This window comes from Mixophyes fleayi, chromosome 2 (assembly GCF_038048845.1).
Source record: "Mixophyes fleayi isolate aMixFle1 chromosome 2, aMixFle1.hap1, whole genome shotgun sequence".
Lineage (NCBI taxonomy): Eukaryota > Metazoa > Chordata > Amphibia > Anura > Limnodynastidae > Mixophyes > Mixophyes fleayi.
In genome coordinates, this window is record NC_134403.1 from 342,063,498 (window position 1) to 342,086,887 (window position 23,390).

The 23,390-nt window shown below is 37.0% G+C and overlaps 1 protein-coding gene across 3 annotated transcripts in view; it reads right to left on the reverse strand.

Annotated features, from left to right (window-relative positions):
* Positions 1–9,085: 9,085 nt before the first annotated feature.
* Positions 9,086–23,390, reverse strand: part of CADM2 (cell adhesion molecule 2) — a 1,139,602-nt gene continuing 1,125,297 nt past the window's right edge. For all 3 annotated transcript variants that reach the window (XM_075197070.1, XM_075197071.1, XM_075197069.1), the window contains 2 exons: positions 14,950–15,075; positions 9,086–13,182 (listed from right to left, as the gene is read on the reverse strand). In XM_075197070.1, the coding sequence (XP_075053171.1) occupies positions 13,064–13,182; positions 14,950–15,075 (245 nt within the window). In that variant the 3' untranslated portion in view covers positions 9,086–13,063. The remainder of the gene's footprint in view (positions 13,183–14,949; positions 15,076–23,390) is intronic.

The following is a 23,390-nucleotide window of genomic DNA, read 5'->3' on the forward strand; positions in this document are numbered from 1 at the left end:
GAAATAATGAGATAATTTGCCCCTTGGCATTACTTTCTGGATACAGTTATGATACATACTGAAAAGATTTGTAGTAACTACAGCATATATTCTCTGTCTTTGCTTACAGGTTGGATATGTCATCATTGTTCGGCATTTATTGCTAAGCAATAAGTGCCATTTACAATATGCAAACGCAATGTTAAAAAGTTGCCTTTTGCACTTAATTGTGTACCTGGTGTCTACATGTACATGCCTACAAATCCAGAAATGTATCTCGTGACAATGACCTCAAGGTGCAAATGTGTGACGACATGTCTAAGCAGTACCTCCTTGTCTTCCTGTGGCACACTGCTCTAATCAAATCAAAAGTTGTATTGCTCATTTGATCCTCATATTAAGATTTCTAATGTCAGTAAAGTGAGAGAACAATGGGTTTATGCATAGTCTATAATGTTTAAACTTTTAATTGCGTTCCTTTCCAGCACACAAATTAGGGTGTTAAAGAGCTTTAATTAAGCTTTGTAGATCAAATCTTCTTATTAAAAATCTGAATTTGCATTTCCTCCAGGAAAGCATAACATTCAGCCTGTTGGCTCGGAAAATGTTCTATATCCCTTTACAAAGGATGGGCGCACACCCAGGTTTTCCCCGTCAACCCATGATTTTTCCGTAAATTGCAGATCCACTAAGTCAACATTTTGTTATTGCTCTTTAAAGCTAGCTGTTGAAAATGTTTCTTCCTAATTAGGCTTTTAGACTTTCCCAATCCAAACATTGACTGGCATTTTTCATATGTAAAAAACACCCCTCTGACGTAGCCCCTCCTTTCCCCCAACTCACATGTGAACCAAGTACCAGCACTTATAGCCTAATTACCACTAATGAAGGGGGACGAAAACGTGGGGGTTCCCAACAGAAGCAGCAGCTAGCACAACTCTGCTTGAGGTCAAAGTCACTATGTCTATTTGCATAGATGACATCTTTGCAAGCATGAGAATGAACAAGAGCAACTCAGCGTTTCTCTGCACAGTACTTGTTTTGATCATTGTAAATAACACAAGAAAAGTTGGTGCATTACAATATGAAATATAATATATAGTTCTGTAGTTATATTCTGTACCATTTTTTTCTATAATATTGAGCAGTAAACAACTCTTCTTGCTTTTTTTTTTATTCATCCTAAATTTAGCATGCAATAACTTAAATTAACTGTGCTTTCAATTATACAGCTATATACAAGAGTTGACATCTGCATTTTAGAGCTTTGGGTACAGGTAAAACAGAAATAGATCTAATTTGCTGGAGGAAGACATAGATTTGGATCATTTTGGAGATTAAAACAGTTGTTAAGATAAACAGTACAATAATTAAAAGTTCATTGCTTTATAGAAGAACTCCATGTTGTGTGACATCTGTAAATAACTGATCGGAAAAACATTGTAACCTATAGAGATCACCATGTAGCATATCCCATTTGCATTAACTAAGTTTTTATAATTACCAAAGCTGTGGATTGAAATTTCTGGATGACATCACCAGTAAATATTTTTTCCATGATAAAAGTAACAACAATGAAAACTCATAGTATAAGCAAGAGACGTGCCATTATTTAAAAATCTTAATATTCATGACATAACTAAATTGATAAATAAATGCACGCAATTACAATCAAAGACTAGGCAACAAGCAGCTTATATAGATAACAATCTTTGGCGAAACTTGGTGATGCAAGTGAAATGCGTAGGTTGCTTTATATAACACTTTTACAATGACATACTGACACTGACACTTGCATGGATGTTAATTAGCAGCTACATTTATTGATTCCATAGCATCACAGACCCCTCTCTCTCTCTCTCTCTCTCTCTCTATATATATATATATATATATATATTGTAACAGACGGAGGTCTTTAGCTATCAATCTGCAGAGAAAGCCTGCAGGGAGGACATATGTGTGACAAAATAATATTATAATAGTTGTATAAAGTCTGAATTAACTTACATAGTTTGGAAGAGTCTTTACCCCACAGCAGGCTGAGAGGGTGTGTCTGAAGTCAGAGCAAACAGAGCAGATGAAGAAGGCTCCTTTTTAAAGGGAAGGTGGGATTGTCACTGGCCCATCAAGCTAGGGCTGTAGTAGGAGTGTCATGTATAAAAACCTGTTTGTTTCTCTGTTCAGTGTGACTGATGCTCAAAAAGCTGGTTGGTGGCTAGAGAGCTGGTCTCTGTTTATTAAGTGTTTAGAGTCACAATAAACTGTGTGGAATCTTTATGGTGTCAAATACTTTACCATTCAGACATTAAAACAAAGAAGAGGAAAGAAGATGTTTGCATGTGTTTTACCACTGATCAACTACAACAGATTGCAGCAGGCCCAAGTGATCTTATGAGTCATCGATACACTGGGTACCAACACCCTCAGACACAATGACTATCTATACCCACTGGAAAGAGCTGACATACCCAATATTCAACCATAGTAGTCCAGGTTATCCTATTCTTTTGGCAATCAACCTGCTTGACATCTACTTTGGTTAATCTGTGCCAGTGCAGGTCCTGGTCCTGTTCGCTACTGATCATTTAGTTTGCGCCTCAGCATACTTCTCCTGTCTGGCCTTCCTGGATACCCTGGCCCTCTATGTCTGTTGTCCTGTGACTGCATTGCTTCTGCCTGCTGTCCAGTATCACCCAGACCTAGCGAGCCACGCAGATAAAGGCCCAGTTGTACACATCTTCTACAGGAATGTAAGAATGGAAGCTGCTGTCCCAGCTCAACTGTGCCCCAACTTTACTGCACACAGGTTCTTGTGAGTTGCTGCTCATTGTGGTGTACAGCTTTATGCCTCCTGTGTCCCCTGACTGATGTTCCCTTTGAATCGACAGATCAGTAGGCATATGGTCTTTGACTCAAGTGGCCAAAGAATCAATATGGCCTGCTACAGAAACAGGCCTGCAGGCATATCCTGTGTTCAACTACAGGCACTCCTGACAAGAGAACATACTTCATCATTGGCCTCTGGAGGTAATTGTATTTCTATCTGGCCCAAACCTGGCATTCAAATCAACCTACTGTTCAACTGACCAGCCTCACTCTGTCCTGGTTTCAAATCAGTGTTTTAGCACTAACACAATGGAGCACTACTTCCACCTTCGGTCCTCACTGAACCAGCACGGTCCTGGCTGGCCAGCATTACTGCCAACTCTGGCCTTCTGTTTAGCCTTCCATGGCCACCGGTTGTTCAATGGACTGGGTGGATGCTGTGCAATCCGGCTCTTCAATTTCCAAAACTCCCATGTTCCAGAACTCTACTTAACACTCATGACCCCACTTCACTACATAAGTTCCCTATCTTCTCTCTGCCTGCCTCCAATAGACCACACCTTGGACAACATTAAGGACCTTATGTTTATTATCTTAAAAAACTGCTCCACCACTATGCACATCTACTCCACTCATTACTCTCATTACTCTCCATGTCTCTCAACACTGCCCCATCATCCATACCCGAAACTAAAGGGTTCCACTTGACCCTGTTATCTCTCTTTACCCCCATCTGTAAGCTATCATGGGCAGGGTCCTCTCTAGCTTCCAACTCTTATCTGTGCATCATCCGTCTACCTCATATTTCCCTTTTCATATCTGATGCTGATCTTTGTCATGTCTGCTGCTGAATTTTTCTGTATGCCTTGCTAATTGTTTTGTTAATTGCATCCATGCATTTATTATTCTGCTCATTTGTACTGATGTCTGATGCTGATTTTGTTTCTATATGCCTGTGATTTGTTCTGTTAATTCCATCTATGCACTCTGCGATTTTTGTGTTGCCATACAAATGAATTATGAACTTACCTGCCAGCTGATTCATTGAACTCAGCAGGACCGCACATACTAAAAAGTTCCTTGGACCCATGAATAGGAAGTCAACCAGACTGTGGATAATCAAACTGATATTAAATAGCTCATGGGCAAGCATTTGCTCATGTAAATCTTCTCATTTCACATGTAGCCCAACAAGTAAACACATTCAGGATGTACTGGTAGTAGATGAAACATGGACTGTACATCTTTTTTTTGCCAGTAATATCCCATTTTCCAAGTGCTTTTGCCTCCAAAATGACTGCATCAAATGAAGTAAATGACATCAAGCATATTTCATGGATCCCATCATTCACTGAGTCCCTATCTTCCTGAGCCAGGGCCACATCACATCTATGCTCACTGGTATCTGACCCTATTCCCACAGGTTCCCTATGCTTGTCTTCCCCTTTTGAAATACATTACAAACGGGTGGCATATTGAACTTTCATGCATGAACTGACACGAGGTTCCACACTTACATTGGAAGTCATTGTACTGTTAAAATAGACTAATTTCCAGATTATCCCAACCCCAGGACCCTTTTTTTAAACTTGAATTGTTCATCATAATATAGCCATGCTTGACCCCTTTCAGCCCTACAGAGCACCTGTAAGATAACTATTTACTCGTAAGGACCCAAGGGGGTTTCTGGTCTATTTTCATCAATTACATTAGCCAAAATCACAAAAGCCTGGGACCATACCCAAATATCCCGAGGAAGCCATCTATCTTTCACTTCTCTGCTCACTTCCCTACACACTGAATCTAGGTTACAATTTACTAAATGTTCCAAGGGGAGTAAGCAAAATATACCCACTTGCTCATCCCTCTAAATCAGTGTTTCTCAACTCCAGTCCTCAGGACCCCTAACAGTGCATGTTTTCCATTTCTCCTTGCTTAAGCACAGGTGTATTCATTACTGACTGACACATTCTAACAGATCCACAGTTGGTATAATTATTTCCCTTGTCACCTGGAAAACATGCACTGTTAGGGGTCCTGAGGACTGGTCTAAATCTTTACCTTAACATCCTGCGTAAGGTGGGCCACAAGCCTCCCTTCATAGCATACATATTACTTACCCTTGAACGCATCAGATATTTCACTCAGTTTCCATAAACAGGTATCTTCACCCCTGCTCCTCAAACCCCCAGGGATTGGCAAAGGTGTTTTCACTCACCATAAACCTGCTCTCTTCTGTTGCGTCCATAGGGCCCCACAGTACACAGCCCAACCCCTGATTTTGCCCCAATTATGCCTGAGCCATCTGTAACAGTGCTGTCATCAGCAATTTGGTGCCAGTTACCAATGGGGCAGGAAAACTACTGCAGGGTTGTCTAAAGCAAGATCTACCTCCTCTCAGCATGACACACATACTTTAAAACGGCTCAGCAGATGCATAAACAATCCCTCCCCACCTCCAGTATTCTTAATGTCATGTTTCCCCATTATTATGTCTTAACCTTGGCATGTAATGAACACTATGATGTACCTGGGAGCTGTTCAGACCTACTGGCATGCCATACCTGATCCCCAGCTGAGGCCCATGTCAACGCTTGGCTTTCCTTGGACAAGAACCTGTGTCTGGGTTTTTTCTGTTACACCAGTCCTGACATATGCACCATAGGACTTAGGTGCAATCCCTTGCAGAGCTAAGGAAGCCGCTGCAGCCAGTATCCTGACAATGTCCCTCCATAGCTGACCACCAGGACACAGCTGGATTGGCCGGGCACACATTTATGATCCTCAATGCTGATTTCTTCCAACAAGTAGCTTCTGTTCATCCTCTCCTCTGCTCCCAATCCAAAAGACCCTGTGGTTCTTCTGATAACTGGATTCCTTCCAGGCCTGCTTTCCTTGCTGGCACCAGACTGTAATGCTCAGGTGCACCCAAAGAGTCTCACAAGGAGGTCACCAAGTTAAGGGCTCATGCTGCAGGAGGCTTAGATGGTCCGGAGACCTTGACCATTCAGTGAATGGACCAATAAACCTGATCCCTTTTTAAACAAATTCCTGGTTCAAGGTATAAAGGTAAAAAATATTTAAATGTAACATACAATTGTTAACTAAACTGACATAAGTGACTTTTATTGGCTGAATTACTACTATGTTAAGAAAAGAGTCTAGTGTTCCTGCATAAATGTTTCCCTCACAGTAGTATATAAAAGGCAATTCCTGAGATGTTTGTATAGACCAAGTTTTGGAAAGTAAGCCACTAGAATGAAGCAAACTTTACTAAAAGACTAGTTCTGGTATTATACAAAGCCTGAGAAGTCACATGGGCACATTTTATAATATAAAATAATGAGTTGGGGTGGTGTCAGGAAAGACTGATTGCTGTTTTTGCAGACAGAAAAGGCAGCATTATGAAATACTGTGAATTACTCCTGTAGTGTCAAAGAGAAACAACCTTCCAGTTTTATAGCAGAATTGTACCAAAGCTCTCCAATGCAACACTAGCCAAAGAAGTCTCACTTAGCAAATCCTAATCTTTTGTATGGAAGAATTGGCTGAACGCAAAGGCAACCAGTTGGTTGTGGTAATGGAACAACTATGTTACATGATTAACCAAACCGCAAACTAACCTATTTTGGATTCACCTATAGTTAGGGTACATTTAACATTTGTGTTTATACAACACTGAAGTAGTTATTTAATGCAGTGGATATTTCAGTAAATTCTGAAGCTTTTCATGCGAGGCATTTCTCATCCACTTCAGGATATACTCACATGCTAGGTTTTATTATGCAAGCAATAATTCTAAAATGGCTAAAATACACTATTCAGTTCCAGTTATAGAAAACACAGACCCTCACCAATTAAATCAATTGACACATTTTCCAGCATTTAGCATTCTGTGCAATATGAAATAAGATGACCACACAATGTGCAAAAAAGTAGACCCATGTGTATTTCCTCATCATCCTTTCATACACCCATCCAAACTTTTCTTTTCTTCCCATTTGATTACCTCCTTTCCTGGGACAATGGGTGTTGGAGTTGGCTTGTAGGCTTAGACTAGCTACAGAAAACATGACCTTCTGAGGAGCTAGAATAACTACAGAGACCTGTAATGAAATTCAGCTTCATAATCCTGATTAAATTGAAAGAAAGAAATAGGAAAAGTGACCAATGTAATCAATATGTTTAAATGGACTTTAAAGACAAAGATTTTTTGAGAGATATAGGAAAGACAAACTTGGAAGTGCTCCATAACTGTGTCCTATGCCAAACGTCAGTTAATTGCTCCTGAAGTGCCTCACTTTCCTCCTCCCAGCAGTTTCACAGTGCTTCTGTAGTCTTACACACAAACAAATAGCTCTGAGTAAGATGTCAATTGTCAACCAATTATAGAGAGAACATTGGACAACAGATGTTTAGCTGCATCCCTTCAAGTTTTTTTCAATCTAGGGCTAGCTAATCCAGCAGAAGGATCGGTGCTATCATGGGAGAAAGTTTGAATGTCAAACCACTTATTTGCAAATATAGAAACTGGAAATGTGACATTTTCTATATGGGATACTTGGAAACAGGATACATGTTTAATTACCATAATAACTACTGAATAATTGTTATATATATATATATATATATATATATATATATATATATATATATATATATATATACATACTTGTGTACACCATTCAAGCCATCCAAAATCAGAAGACATTCAAAGAACTTCAACTCTCTTGCATCAATTACACAGTAACCTCACAGAATGTGACAGTTTAGTTTACTTCATTAGGTTTTTATTGAAGAAATAGAAATGTCCCACATGAGAGGTGCTCATGTCACCTTTAACAGGGAGAAAGAATCATATGTACAGGTATTTTCATTTTGGTAACAGATAAGTGGCACAAAATTACACTACAACTGCTATGTTACATGGAAGAGCATGTAACTACAAGGCGTGCCGACACACGCGTGCACATATTAAACTCGACCCTCCCACATTTGTGAATTACATCATAACACATGATTCTTTTCATTGATAGATTTTTTTTGTTTGTTTATTTAAACATTAAAATGAAAATACATGAGGTGTTACATTTCATATAACTTTTAGAAAACAAAAGTGTTTTTTTTTTTTTTTTTTCATTTCATTTTTGCTTTAGGTATGAATTGTAGATGTACTCCGAGTGCAAGATTTACCATCCCAAAAAGATTTGAAATGTGTGACATCCTGCACTTTTTTCTGTGGGGTGAGTAAGCTACTCATCACATTCTGTAAGCCGATTCCTGGATGCAGCCCTGACACATAACCAGATTTATAGGAAGCAATATCATTAGTGACAACATATTTGAAGATAATCAGTTCAGTCTGGCCCCCCAAAGAGTAAAACAAGAGATCATTAATATATTAATATATATATATATATATATATATATATATATATATATATATATATATATATATATATATACACATACATATATGTGTGTGTGTGTATATATATATATATATATATATATATATATATATATACATATATATACACACACACACATGTATGTATATATATATATATATATACATACACACATATAAATATATATATAAACGCATATATATATATATATATATATATATATATATATATATATATATATATATATATACACACATATGGTGGTTGCAAAGATTAATAGACACCGCAAACTGTAGGAATATGCTACAGTAGGATCACCTATTCTCGCAAGTAGTGATTCATGCAAGTTGGTTTATGGATTTCACTATAATTTTTCCAACTAGAAAACATGATGACTGATGGCTTTTAGAGTGTGTGACTTTGCATAAGGACACCATTCTAGTGTGCAATAAAGTGGCTAAAAAAAACTATTTGTGGGACTTGTGATAAGCAAACTGGATTCCATGTCAAGTATCTATACTTTCACTTCTAGTTCATTACAAATCAACCATGGATGTGGCAAAGCCACGAATCACCACTGTGTTGCTTTACAGAAAACTCATAGATTGTGGTGCTTCTCTTGATATTGATTCTGTCACTGATAGGAGGAACCACATATTATATTTACTTGGGGGACCTCCAGAACCCATACTAGCTTTTTAATTACCTTACTATATTATCGCACAAATATTTTAAGGAAGAATGAATAAATGTAATACAAGAGGAAGAAACATACTGAAATAATATTTTTACTACTGTATACAGTATGTTTTAATACTATAATATAATGCTTTTTATAACTCTATATATATATATATATATATATATACATATATATATATATACATATATATATATATATATATATATATATATTAGCTAAATTGTAATGTTAAGCAATGAACATAGTTAAATAGAATTCGGATGATGCTTAACGGTTCATATATTCCACAAGCATGCAGTTAAAAATTTTACAGAACAATTGGGTTTTTTTTTTTTTTTTTGCTATTTCGAAACACAACTTTACACGGCAAATCATTGTGTAACATCGTAATTCCCTTATAAACACATTTATGCATTAACATATGTTTATACCGTCTATAGAGGTTACAGTAATAAAGCACTTTAAGACACACAGTATTATGAATAAAGGAAGACCTTCCACCTTCCTAGAAAGTGGAGCTCTCCTAATAATGAGGGCAGGGCTGCCAACTCTTGTCAATATTTCACTGCCATTTTTTAAAAAATGATGATAATACCATTTTTTATAGGTGTGGGAATTGCAATACTGCTTGCTTGGCTGAGGTATAATGAAATATTTGCCAAAGGCTCCAAAGCAGCAGTGCCCTTAATGATAATAAAGTTTGAAAAAATGCTCTTCTCAGGCATACATACCAATTAAACAAAATTGCTACGAAAAAAAATATTTCTATATATCTATAGTTCTTCTTTATCCTATAACCCCCTTCTATCCAACATAAGGGTTATTTATTTTTATTTTTTCATGACAATATGTACTTTATTTTAATTGTCTGTCAGTAAATATACTCATAGTTGGCAACCCGTATTGGTATTATGTGTATAATAAAACAAAACAAAACTATCCATTATTCACTTTAGATGGTATGGTTACTGTATAAATCTGATGTCATCTATTATAAACAGATGATAACAATATTTATATTAACAACAGGTCAGCCTGTGAGATTTATATGAGAAAGCATTGCTCCACGTACAAGATTCGGGTACATTAGGAATAGCGTCTCCCACCTTCAGATATTTAATCCTTTTAATTTATTGGGTAGAATATGACAATTTATAGCACAGCTGCACTTAAGAAATCCTGGGAGAATCAATATCTCCCCCTTCCCCAAGCCCTGAGGCAGACACTTAGCTCAGTCAATGCCTCCCTACCCTTATGAGGAAAGCTATAGAACAATGCGATCATATTTTTCACGTGAAGTGAAAGCTTATTTAAAAACATTGTACAATTATCATAAATATAATCTGTGAAAACCGAACACCCCAGGGACAAGTGGGACTAATGGCGGGGACAACTTTTGCTATAGGAAATCACACCTTTGTCCGAATTAAATCATGTTATTGAATAAGCGGCAGCGTTTAACTCTGTCAGCAGAAGGTTTAAGTAAGATGTGTCTGAAACAAGAGCAATCTGGTTATATAGGACAAATAGCACAGAACTGAAAATACACTATAGGGATTACAAAAATGTGACCTAATAGTACTACAGCTCTTGTTTTCTGTTATCAAATTGACTAACCTTTACCTTCACGCTTTCTCCGTAACCAGACTGGGAGCGTAGAATGCATTTTTTTTTTTTTTGCCAAGCCCTATACAGTTCTCATTATCCTAGCAGCTACAGTCCCCCTGTTGTCTTTTTACTATCATATTTACTATATTTAAGCATATTATTGCATTTTTCACATATGTTATGGTGCGGATTGTAAAACAAGCATGCAGCCACATCAATGAAACATACTTCTTTTGAAATGTAATACTGTATACGTTTTATTATGATAACACTCAACCATAGCATGTTTACTTATACTTGGTATATTCTGGAAAAAAAAATTAAAAGTGGTGTGCTATAGGCATCACCAGAGTTCCAAAATATTACAGGGAGGGGGGAAAAAAATACAAAAATCCTTGTAAGTCTTCCACAAATATTACTGAAGGCGAGATCACTTTTTCTTATATATATTTATTCTAAGACAGAGTTTCAATGCGTCTTCTGTGTTCCTGATTCCACAGATTCTAAAAATAAAAGTAGACGATTTTTGTTTCATAGACTGTCATGATCTCACACTTCACTAGACTAGCTACCTTGTTAAAAGATCCTATTCAAATGTCCTATGCCTGGAAGATTGAGGCAAAGCGTAATTCAGAGTGATTCTCATTTTCCGGCTTTTGGGAATCAATACTACAAAAGTAATATAACAATATTTGTTATAGGCTGAAGGAAGGAAAAGAAAATCAAGCCAACAGGTCCAGAATATTGAGTCTGTGATTAGTTGAGAACATTTTTGATCATCAAACTTCACAGACACGTTTAGAAATGTTTCAGGGTTGGCGGATAAATTGATACTGAAGCTTTTTCACTGTGCAGTTAAAAGCGCGTCAGAAATTCTCAATTATTTACTGTGACATACGTTATACCTCACAAAATGCATAGACAGGAATTTAATATAAAGAATTAGTCCGTTTATACATAAATGGTGTATTATTTGCGGCAATGCTTTTTTTTGTTTATGTTTTTTTTTTATCTTGATTTTTGGCAAATCAACAAAGGTAAACAGTTAGAGCAGCCAAATGAAAAAAAAAAAAAATAAAAAGCTAAGCAATAAAATAATAGTATTTTAGAGCATTACTCAAATATAGTTGAACTTGAAAACCTGAGGCTCTGCACTGGTTGTTAGATTAAAGTATATTTCCTTTAATATTGTGCTTCCATTGTTTAACAGATAAAAATTAAGATGATCTAGAAAAATTGAACAGTGCTAGGACATACAGACAGAAATTCAAACACGTTATCTACACAGAGTACTGGTTTCGTTTCATATCTAAGAGGGGTTCAGGGGGGGGGAGCATTAGAAAATGGGTACTTGTGACTTGCTTACATCCAAAAAAGTTAAATATGTATCAAATAATGTTCAACTTGATTTAAAACACGTACTATTTACAATATATTGAAATGCTCAGATATTCTGACGACTCTTTTCTTGTTGAAGAAAAACAAACAGTAGAGTCCACACAGAAACAAACAATAAATATGGGTAGGACTATAACATTAAATAAACATTTTGTAATCATCAAGAAAAAAATAATAGGGTAAAAAAAAACTAACATAGACTAACAAAAAAATATGTGGAAGTACCTTTTTTAAAATAAACTTGGGCTTTAGCCTAATTTGTGTAATTTACATTCCAATTCTAAACTAAATGCAGTAGGGAATGCAGTGTATGACTCTGCCACCATCCACAACTACTGTTGTAATGTTAAAGCCTATATTCAGTACCATATTTTTATGTTCTGTTGGTGTTTTGTAATACATAATCCGTAAAGAATCCCTCCAGTGATAATGGAAAGTACAACATATTGTTCTTAAAAGTGTAACTTAATATTATGGAATTGAATCTAATCAAGTCTGTACCAAAATAATGTTGATGGGAAGACGCACTCCATACTGTATACATGCATAAATGAAAGTAGTCCAAATTATTGCAATTTTTTTTTTTTTGTAATATCACACGCAGCCACATGGGGTGCCGTTGCTCAAAATCCTACATGAAATTAATGGACATCTATAAGTAGGTCATTACAGAATGTGATACACTCTAAAGCCTACCAATAGGTACAATAACATGGACTAATATACATATTTGTGTGTTCATGTATGTGTGCTGGAGAGATATACAAAAGGTCAGCCTGGAAGTTCATTGTGTAAACATTTAAATTAAAAGTATGTTGAGATAAAAGTGAAAATAAAAATGTTAAGGCTGTATATTCAAGCACTGTATGACTGAATTTTAACAGAGCGATGGACATTTTTTTTTTTTTTAAATATATTTTTTTCAGCAGTAAGAAAAGTCCCGTATTATGAAATGCAATTAAATTATGTTGCTGTCAACAGCTGATTGTTGGCATAAGCTGGCTATTGATAGCAGGAGTTAATAAAATAGAGCGGAAGATGGTGGGAATGAATTTTGAAAAAAAAAAAAAAAAAATGATAGCCAGTTTTTTCCAGCAGTCAGCTTGATAAGTAAAACTCGTCGTAACCAGGTTTGCATTTAAATGAAATATTCCTTCTTCTCCTCTGCGTTGACTTGGCTGCCTTCTGCATTGATAATGGCTGTGTCTGCATCTGGGGCATCTTCTGCTCCTTTTGCTTCATTTGTTAAATATGTCCCTACAGAGATCAAGATTATAAGAAACGGTTGTTAGGAATTTTGCTTGTCGTCAACTGTCTCTTGTTTTATTTAGAGATTGATGCGAGGCAAAGCTGCTTACAATATATTACCATATCATTTATATACAATGTTCTGATCTACATTAGATTATATTAATGTGGTTTCTGAGTGCCAAACGTTTGCATTTATTGGACTAAGGGAGGCACAATATTTATTTCACCATGGCTTGTAACTACAAATTGTTACCATAGTATAACGAAGACCCAAGGAAACCTATGTAACATTATGGTGCATATAGAACATGTAGTTCACACCATCCAGACATGTGTTCCATTACTGTAGCTTCCTTTTGTGTTACAGATGGAATTTGTTTATTGTCAATAAATGGCACAATGAAGCACCTGACAACTGGGAGCGTCAACTGCGCAGTTTGGCTCTAACTGCTCCACACTGACCTTGATAAATAGAGGAACGGGCACAAATAACAATACAGCTGAAGAACAACAAATGGCACAATTGAGGGTCTAGGCTACATCATCACACCACATCTGAAACAAACATGCCCAATCTATATTGTAACATATGACTCTCACTTGATGTGGGTTACAGAACATTTTTGCTTTGCGCATTATTCTGTTATTAAATGAGCCTTTGTATAATAAGAAATATATGTATAGTGAGATATGAAAACATGAAATGTAAATAAGGAATAATGCATCTCCCCGACTGTAAATGATACGGGTGTTAGAAGAGTTCAGTGAGCATTAAAGGGCACATGGTGGCCAGTGAAGTGCTATTACATGACATAAGCCATGAAACTTGCAGTGGCATCTAAGGTCCATAATAATTTACAGTAAGGAGTGCATTATTGCTAATAATACAATTTACTATTTAACATTTATGACACCAGAGCTAATCAGCTAGAAGGTTATGTGGCTAAACATTCATTTGGTCAACATTTAAAATGTCGACAACATTAGGTTGATAAGTCAAATGTAGACAGTATTATTAGCTCGACAAGTCAAATGCAGACAGTATAATTAGGTCGACAAGTCAAATGTAGACAGTATCATTAGGTCGACAAGTCAAATGTAGACAATATCATTAGGTCGACAAGTCAAATGTAGACAGTATTATTAGGTTGACAAGTAAAATGTAGACAGTATTATTAGGTTGACAATTCAAATGTAACAGTATTATTAGGTCGACAATTCAAATGTAGACATTATTATATGGTTAGAGTTAGGCTTGGGGATAGGGTTTGGGATATTGTCAACCTAATAATACTGTCTACATTTGAATTGTCGACCTAATAATATTGTCTACATCTGGATGGTCGACCTGATAATACTGTCTACATTAGAATTGTTGACCTAATAATACAGTCAATGTTTTTATTGTCGACTTTCTAACCATGTTTATATTATGGAGTTGACCATATAAATTTCGATCATGTAACTGTCAAGCATATGTATTACACCCGTTATAAGCAATAACATCAGCACTCACTGTTTATGCAGATAGTATTTATTCATAAGGGAGACTGAAACCTAGCAACAGTTAGAGTGAGCGTGGTATGAGCCACTGAGGCACAAAATCTAATTGCCTCAAACAGGATAGAGGGGTTTCCAGATTTGTGCAGTTCCCATGATCCATAACTCTTGTAGTAGGTAAACAGTTTATATAATACCACAATGATAATTAACATGAAAGCTAAACAATGACTGGTAATAATGTTAATAAAATGTTAATTGTGGCCAGCTTACCTTTATGTCTAGCCAAGTATCGTCCAAGCAGAATAATTGAACATAATGTGACAAATACGACTACAGCTACGATCCCTCCTATAAGCGCATGGTCAGTAGCGGCTTGACCTGGATAAGCATTAGGATCTGGAAAACAAAAAATATAATAAATATCATATATTGTACAGAAACCACAAAAATAGAGAGCAAAAACATTACATCAATAAACAAAACACATTACTTAATGCATGCTTAGGCAAGCCGTGGCTCTGCAGCTGTTTAGGAACAACAAGTCCCAGCATGTCTTGTTGCTGGGCTGAAGAGCTTACCTCTCACTTACTACAAAAGCCCTTTGCATACTGCTTGTAACTGAACTCTGCTGGTTAATAAAAGGAAATGACTTGCAAATCTGCCCAACTATTTTATCTTTGGAATCTGAGCCTAGCTATTTTAATGAAAAATAAAAGGAATTGAGAATTAGGGATCAGATAACGCTGGCAGAACACAGAGTGAATAATACATAATATATACAGCTAGTTCTCAGTGGGAAATCCCTTGCTCACTCTCATCACTTCTATCGCTGCAACACTCTCCCTCTGCCTTTAAAACACAAACTGCACAGACTGTATATGTCAAGTCACATAGAAAGTGTAACTTTTACTATACATTTTAATTTTGGGTTGTTTTTTTTTACATTATGTATATACACTCTGACAAAATATCATATTATTGTTATACTTTTATTTACATAGCATAGTAATGTATACCAGAGAACTGTACAATCAGAGGACTTAATTTATACACTTTAGTAGAATGTATCCACTAATTGTTATTTACTTATATAGTGGCAACATATTCTGCGGCAATGAACATGTATCAGAAAACGTTATTCATTAAATCATAGGCACATTAAAAAACATTTGGGCCAACCTGGTCAATTTCCAACTAAGCTCTCCAACTAAACTTAATTTTTTTATTGCATTTATCATTTACTAAAACAAAACTGCCAACCTGGGTTATTGAGGTGTTTTGGTAAAACAAACAACTGGTGAGTTAAAATTTACCCTATTTATCAAAGGTTTCTTCTTAATGTAAGTTGAAATAATAGCCACTGGCCCCCTGAGACCATGGGCCCCCCTAACATGCCACTCCCCTGCTCCTCCTGTGAGCAGCCCTGGGAACACCCACCATATTGAATTTACATATTTATGTAGAGCCATACAAAGAGCGAAAATTGAACTGACCTACTTATGATTGCCCTAAAAAGCCCATTAGACAAACAGAATTATGTAGCCTAAAATAACCACAGACATCTGACATATATATGATTTATTATTCTGCTATACAGAGCTGCATTTCGATAATTGGTGCCCCTAGGCACCCTAAGCCCCGCCTTATCCACTAGGTACACTCTGTTTACACAGAACACTATGGATATATGACAGAACTGGAGATTCTACAAATATAGTTGCACAATTCCCTCCCTAGATAAACTCAAATCAGTTGTTTTTTGTCATTCTCTAAGTTAAACTTAACTTGTTGATTACCTAAAAAAAACCTAAAAGGACTCTAATGTCCATTTTTGCATATGGTTTTAAAATTGTTACACATTGCATGAGGTTTTCAGCCCCAAACCATAACATTTAATATTTTGAAACCTCAAACTACATGCTATTAGGGCAAATCACCTTTTGAAACCAGACAGAAACATCTTACATTAGCTTCCAGTCCAGTGTCTTTCTCAATGCGGTTACCCTGCCTGGTAGGTAACAGGGTAATAGTATTAAAAAAAGGAGTGCAATCATTTGTAGCACTACAACTGCCAGCATGCACTCATATCCCATGACTGATATTGCATTCTGGAGCTTGTAGAACTACAACATTTCTGTTGGTATCTGGAGCGCTAATGCTCCGTCTCCTTCAATTTCAGGTTGCCATAGCAACCACTGTAGTTCCCCGATGCTCTAGGAGGAGAACAGGAAGTGGGGCAGGACAAAGGCGTTCGTATTGTGCTGCTGCGCATGCGCTGGCACCCTATAACCGGAAGTTCAGATTTGCGCCATTACTTCCATCCAGACATGTGAAGGGGACAGTCGCAGCAATAGAAGCTGCGTGGCCACAACAATAAAAAGCCCCAAAAGTGTCCTATAGTGTGAACGGAGGCTTCCCACTATATTTGCCCACATGTATTAGGAGAGTCTGTGCCACAACAAGTACCTGCTCGGCTGTGCAGCATATATTACAACCTGCCTGCATATCTACATAAGAGTGCATCACCACCAGCATATATCTACAAGAGCATCATCATCATCAGCATTTATTTATATAGCGCCAGCAAATTCCGTAACACTTTACAATTGGGAACAAACATTAATAAAACAAGCATATAAGCAAGACTGCATATATAATCTGTATTGCCTGATTGCTGCAACTGTTGTTACTGCTGAATACTGCTGTACTACAAGCAACTGTGAGTAACTACATTCATCTGTTGTTATCATCTTTAAATAAACAGCAACCTGTTTAAGTTACAAAAGCATTGTGGCTTAACATCCACAATTTCTACAAGTGTTGGCTGCCTCAGTAGAATAGACAGATAATAGCACTGTGCAGAGAAAGCTCTGCCTCTCTCTCTTTACGTCTCCTAGGAACTACTGTGCTTTATGCTGAGGGGTTTATTTATGACCCTTCGCATTTTGTAACCGTTTTGTATGGCAGTGATAAGAAATGACTTAATGATGCAATTTATCAAAATTCTTCAGCTGGGACAGCGGCTCCGGGAAGATCCTATCCCGGCAAAGTCTATAGTGAAGTGATGACAATAACTTTACTTCCAGGATCTGACCTAACCTATGCACGGCACATGCATCGCCATCAGTCTGCACATGCTCAGAAATCAATTAGTGATATGAGAGAGGGGAGTAGCAGGAAGCCTAGCGGGGAAGCCTCTCCTGCGATGCTCTCCCCATAGGGTATACACGCTAACGCCATCAGTGTCAAGCTTGAAAAATTGGTCCAGGCCACAGTCCTCACTGAGAGTTATACGGACTGCGATATTTTGCGATAGTTAGCCTAATGCAGTATATATCTCTGATAACTCAAGCGTTAGGCATTTGTTATATAGCCCTGATACTAAAATATGTCTAGCCGCATGGTTTAAGGCTTGACAAACAGGCCATTTAATCTTCCGCTGCTTAAACAGCATTCACCATTGTGTGACTTAAGAAAGAAAGTTTCAGAATGTGGTTTTTGACAAAACCATACTGAATGGGGCATGCAATTTTTGCCAATTGCATTTACAGTCTAGCAAATGTACTGTATCACAAGGAGGAACTTTAGCAGAATAAAATATGAGAACTAGAAAACATATGGCTTTCCTTGACATTACTTGATTTATTGTACACTCTATTCCAATTTGAACCAAGAGGACCTCACTGTAGTGTATTATCTTGCATAGAACACATACTGTATCAGAATAAGATCTGCTGTGCTTTGCAGACCACCAAATTGTATTAGTGTCTATTGATCTGTATGATATATCAAGGGTGTAGAAGCACAGTCTGCTCTATTCTGCTGTTATATCACAAAACATCTTAATAATTGTAAGGATATAAGGGATTTCACAACACTTTTTGAATAGCAAATTCTTATAGATTAAGAAGATTACCATTTAAAAAAAATTTAAAAGTGCAGACAAGAAAATGTTATATATATATATATATATATATATATATATATATATATATACACACAAGTTAACCCGTGCATGATACTCATGCATTCTAGTCAAATCAAGCTACTTAAGGTCTTAAAAAGGTTCTTGTCATGCATTTGGACCTAGCCCAGGCCTCCTCAGGGGAAGAGCATTAGTTCCCGACGCAAGCGGCCTTTTTAATGTGTGTTCATGAGGTAAAATTACCTCACGAAAATGAGTTTGACCCCTCAACTCGTAAATTTAGCCTTTACTACCCCTCCCACGGGGGGAAGGGGGGATGATGGAAGTTAACTGACTTGACTATTCTAATTTTTTTGTCAAATAATGTCAGTATACCAAATTTCAGGTCAATTGGATGAGCCCTTTCTGAGAAAATAGTTTTTTCCACACACACACACACACACACACACTAAGGCACGCCTCTACACATGTGTGTTCATGAGGTAAAATTACCTCACAAAAATGAGTTTGAGCCCTACCAAATTTCAGCCCTTTTTGATTTTTTTTCCCCACACACACTAAGAATTTAGTAGGTCAGTGCATAACTCTGCCCAGCAGGTGGCGCTGCAACTCGTTTTTTTTTTCACAAACACACACAGACGCCACTAAGCATTTATATATTATATATATATATATATATATATATATATATATATATATAGTGACCAACTGTATTTGCAGTGCAATGGCTTGTTTTAGTCTCAATCATTTTGTGTATAAGTCAGTCTAATAAATGTGCATGCAAAAAGGGAAGCTTTTAAGTTTAGGTGAATTTAATGTAAGACAAATTTCAGCATGTGCATGGTGTTTCTAACAACCTTTTGAAGTTAGATGGTTCTTTGAATTACCTGTTCTACTGAAATAAAGTAAGTGCTAAACTATTCTGCATATCCTCCATCTTCAATTCTCAGACACTGAAACAGGTTCTGAACAAATTACCATGCAAGGAAAAGGGAAGAGAAACTATCAGAGCAAACTTAAAGGGCCATGAAAACATCAGCTTAAAATGTTCCGATATGAACCATGAAAGTAGAATATATTGTTTTTTATTAACCTGACATTCCTCTACAGTTCTTTTTAAAAATGAAGCATTAAATCCCCACTCCTTTACAGACAGCTGAAACACCTCCCACATATTTATGGGATCTGATACAGGTCAAAAAGCTGAGAATGCAGTCATTTGAGCTACTGTGACATCACTGGCACTGTACTATTATATGAATCAACCAGCAAGTCTGCCAATCTGTCAGTCTCTGTTAGAGAAGCACCTCCCTCCCTCATAATATGGCAATCTGCAGCAGGGGAAAGTATGGTGAAGTGCTACAGCAAGCAGTATGGAAGCCCACATGATGATAGATCGTCGACTTTAATTGCTGTCTAAAATACAATTGCTTTCATATATATGCTTCGCTAAAACACATGATAGAAGGCAATCTAGATATAAACACTTTAAGAGAATAGTAAAAGAATCACATATTTTAACGTATATAGTTTTTGTTTTAATCTAAAATATCATGAAAGCACAGTTCCAAACTTTTTACGGTTTGGTTTTTTGTTGAGGGGGAACTAAAGGTAAAATCTATTTTTAAACTGTAAGGTGCGAGATTGTAAGACAGAAGATAGTTAGCTGGTCCAATCAGTTTTTGACTGACACCCTAACATAGCCTTTTTTGTATTTGAAATGCTCTGCTTATTACCACGGAGAGATGTCAGCTCCTGTTGAAAGCAGAGTATCGGCTGTCTGTAATTCTACTAGTTGGCGAAGGGGATTCAGGAGTAATATGTAGATTTTGCTCCCTTTAACTGGATGAAGTTTTACATGACTATGGCCATCTTGTTGTTTCTGAGAATATTAATTTTCAACTCCATGTATATAGGCAGGGTCATCGAGAGATGCTAAAACTTCTTGTACCCCACTTCCATCACCTCCTCCCCTCTTTCAGGCAATGGCAATTCTATCATTCTATCTCCCTGCATTTGATTTTGTCAGGTCACTGAAGATTAATGTCCTCTACTCATAGATTATTTATCATCGAGATGCCAGCAGAGATCCTTACCCCAGTATACTACATACAGCTGCTCTGATTTACCGTAGCAGCTGCACTTACCACTTTGGAGCAGGATGGTAAAGAGAGGAGTAAATGAACTCCTCTATTCACTATCACTTTTGCAAAGTATGCACTGAGGTCAATCAGATTGGCTGCACATATATACAGAGCAGTTCTAGAACAGAAGGCCAATTGTCAAATTGTGCAGACAAGCACTGGCCAATGATATCAGGTTCACAATGTAAACATGATCTCATTGGTTGATGTGTGTTTGCAGCCCCCTAATGATTGGTCTCTTGTCCCATTGTTGTCTGTTAGATAAAGAAAGCTCATAGAAATTAACAAAAGAAAAGGGAAGAAAGCCTGGGATGTAAATAGGGGCACTCTTAGAGTGATAAAGTAATATTTTAAAATAAAATACTTTATTAGATATATATTAAAACTGATCCCTAAACAGCCCTGTTGAAGAGAGTATGCGAAACGCGCATCAGTGTTCACCTCGCTATGCTTCATTACAATAGATCCTTTCTCTTTCAGTCCTATATTACAGTATTTAGTGGCACTACCCCTGGTATATCCAGGACATGAACCGCTTAGAGTAGTGTTCTATTCTTATCATAAGTAGGCTACTCTCAAGATAGCATTGATTCAGGAGTGATATTATCACAGCATTCCACTAGGAAGGGTACAAGCCCTTCACTTAGTTTAATCTCCATACAGAGGTATACATTTGTATAGAGCTGACTGAACCTGATACAGTGTATTTTTCAATGGCTTTTTTCTCTTGCACCTAGTTAATTTTCAGATATAATATTCATTTGTCTGTCAAATTTGAAATAGCTTTTTTTTTATATTGCATAAATTAGGACACCAAACAAGATTATATAATCTTTATTGAGAGATTAACAATTTTGGATCTCCTAATAATTTACTATTGTGATTATTGGTTCACTACTACAATATATTTAACATAGCGAGGCGTGGCAGCCGCAGCTGTCAATTTTAATCACACATTTTGCATTTTTGTTTTTAAATATTTCGCTACTGGCGGCTCATTGGCCATTTAGGTATCATTTTTAATATATATCTAATAAAGTATTTTATTTTAAAATATTACTCTATCACTCTAAGAGTGCCCCTATTTACATTCCATGCTTTCTTCCCTTTTCTTTTGTTAATTTCTATGAGCTATACATGGTAGGGGAGCACCACCCAAGTAACTGTTGGAATTGTATAATTTAATTATATATTATATATAACATACAGGGTGAATGATTGCCTGGTGCGGTGGATACTCTCTTTCACTTTACAGATAATGAAAGCTCCCAGCTCACTCTAGCATTGCAAAGAACAGGACCCTGTTGAAACCTCTTTCGGTATTAAGTGCAGGGAGTAGAACTAGGAGCGGATTGACCCAAACGCCATCCCCTATATCCACCACTGCCCAGACACCCAAGGCAAGATTGTGCCCAGGGGAGGCCTGGCAAATTTTAGCATGGGGAGCAAGACTCGACTTAGCAGCCTATTATAAAAGAAAAAAAATGCAGGTGGCCCATTGACGCAGTCCAAGTTAGCCCACTCTGGGACCAGCCCAGGGGGGAGATGCCCCCCCCGTCCCCCAGCCCAGCTTTCCCATGACTGTGCCCAAGTATTTGTACCCCGCTCTTTGCTTTCCTGGAGAAGCATGATATGAGGGAGTTAAGATTAACACAAGCTTTCTACTCAGGAATATGTACAAGCAGTCTAATACCAACCGACCAGTGTATATGAAACTTAGATCTTTAGAACTGTTAAAAGTACACTGTCCTGGTCACATTATTAGATTTGTCTGCATTGGAGAAAGTCAGCCAGCGCTTGACCGTTTTATTGTTCTCTGACATTCCAAATAAATCACATGGTAAATTCATTTGTTCTTGTCAGTATGTTCTATGAGGATTCATCTTCTGCTTGTGGTCTGACTGGAATGCCAGTAGCAAAACTTGACTCAATACGAACTAGCTCTCAAAGCTCAATTTCCCACCCACTGGAATAAAATCCTGCGGACATCCATGTATTCTGTATCATAGCTGAAAAAGCTAATTTAAGTCTGAAAATAATAAGACAATGATTTAATATTTGTAGTCTGATGTCAGGTCTTGGAGGTCAAATAAAGGCAGAGCCTCTTGTGATTAATTATAGCATATTATGTACAGTAATATGTTATATGTTTGTACAGTATATTATCCCATCCAACAATAGTAGAGCTGATACATACAGAATGGGCACTTACAACACAGCCCGAGGACTGGGATATCATGCCTCATGTTTCACTGCCCATCTTCTTTCTACAGCTTACACACCTTCTCTAATAGTAACAGTGATTATTATTATTTTGTAAGTCTGGCAAGTTGCTGTAGTGTTCTGTTTGCTGCTTTGAGAAACACACTTTGAAACCACACATGCATACAAATCATTAAAATACAGTTTACATGCCTACACTAGAGAATGAAAGGCAAGATGCTCAATAAATATATAGCAGATATAGTAAGTTCCTTCTGTTTGCACTAAGTCCAAATAAAATCAAGGAACAGGATCCCTCTGTGGACTGACAGCTTCCAAAATAGACCTGTCTACTCCCATGGAATGTCCAGAAGACCCCCGGAAGTGTAGACTACCCTACCAAATCACACCTGGGGTAAATGTATTAACTTCCGTTTTTG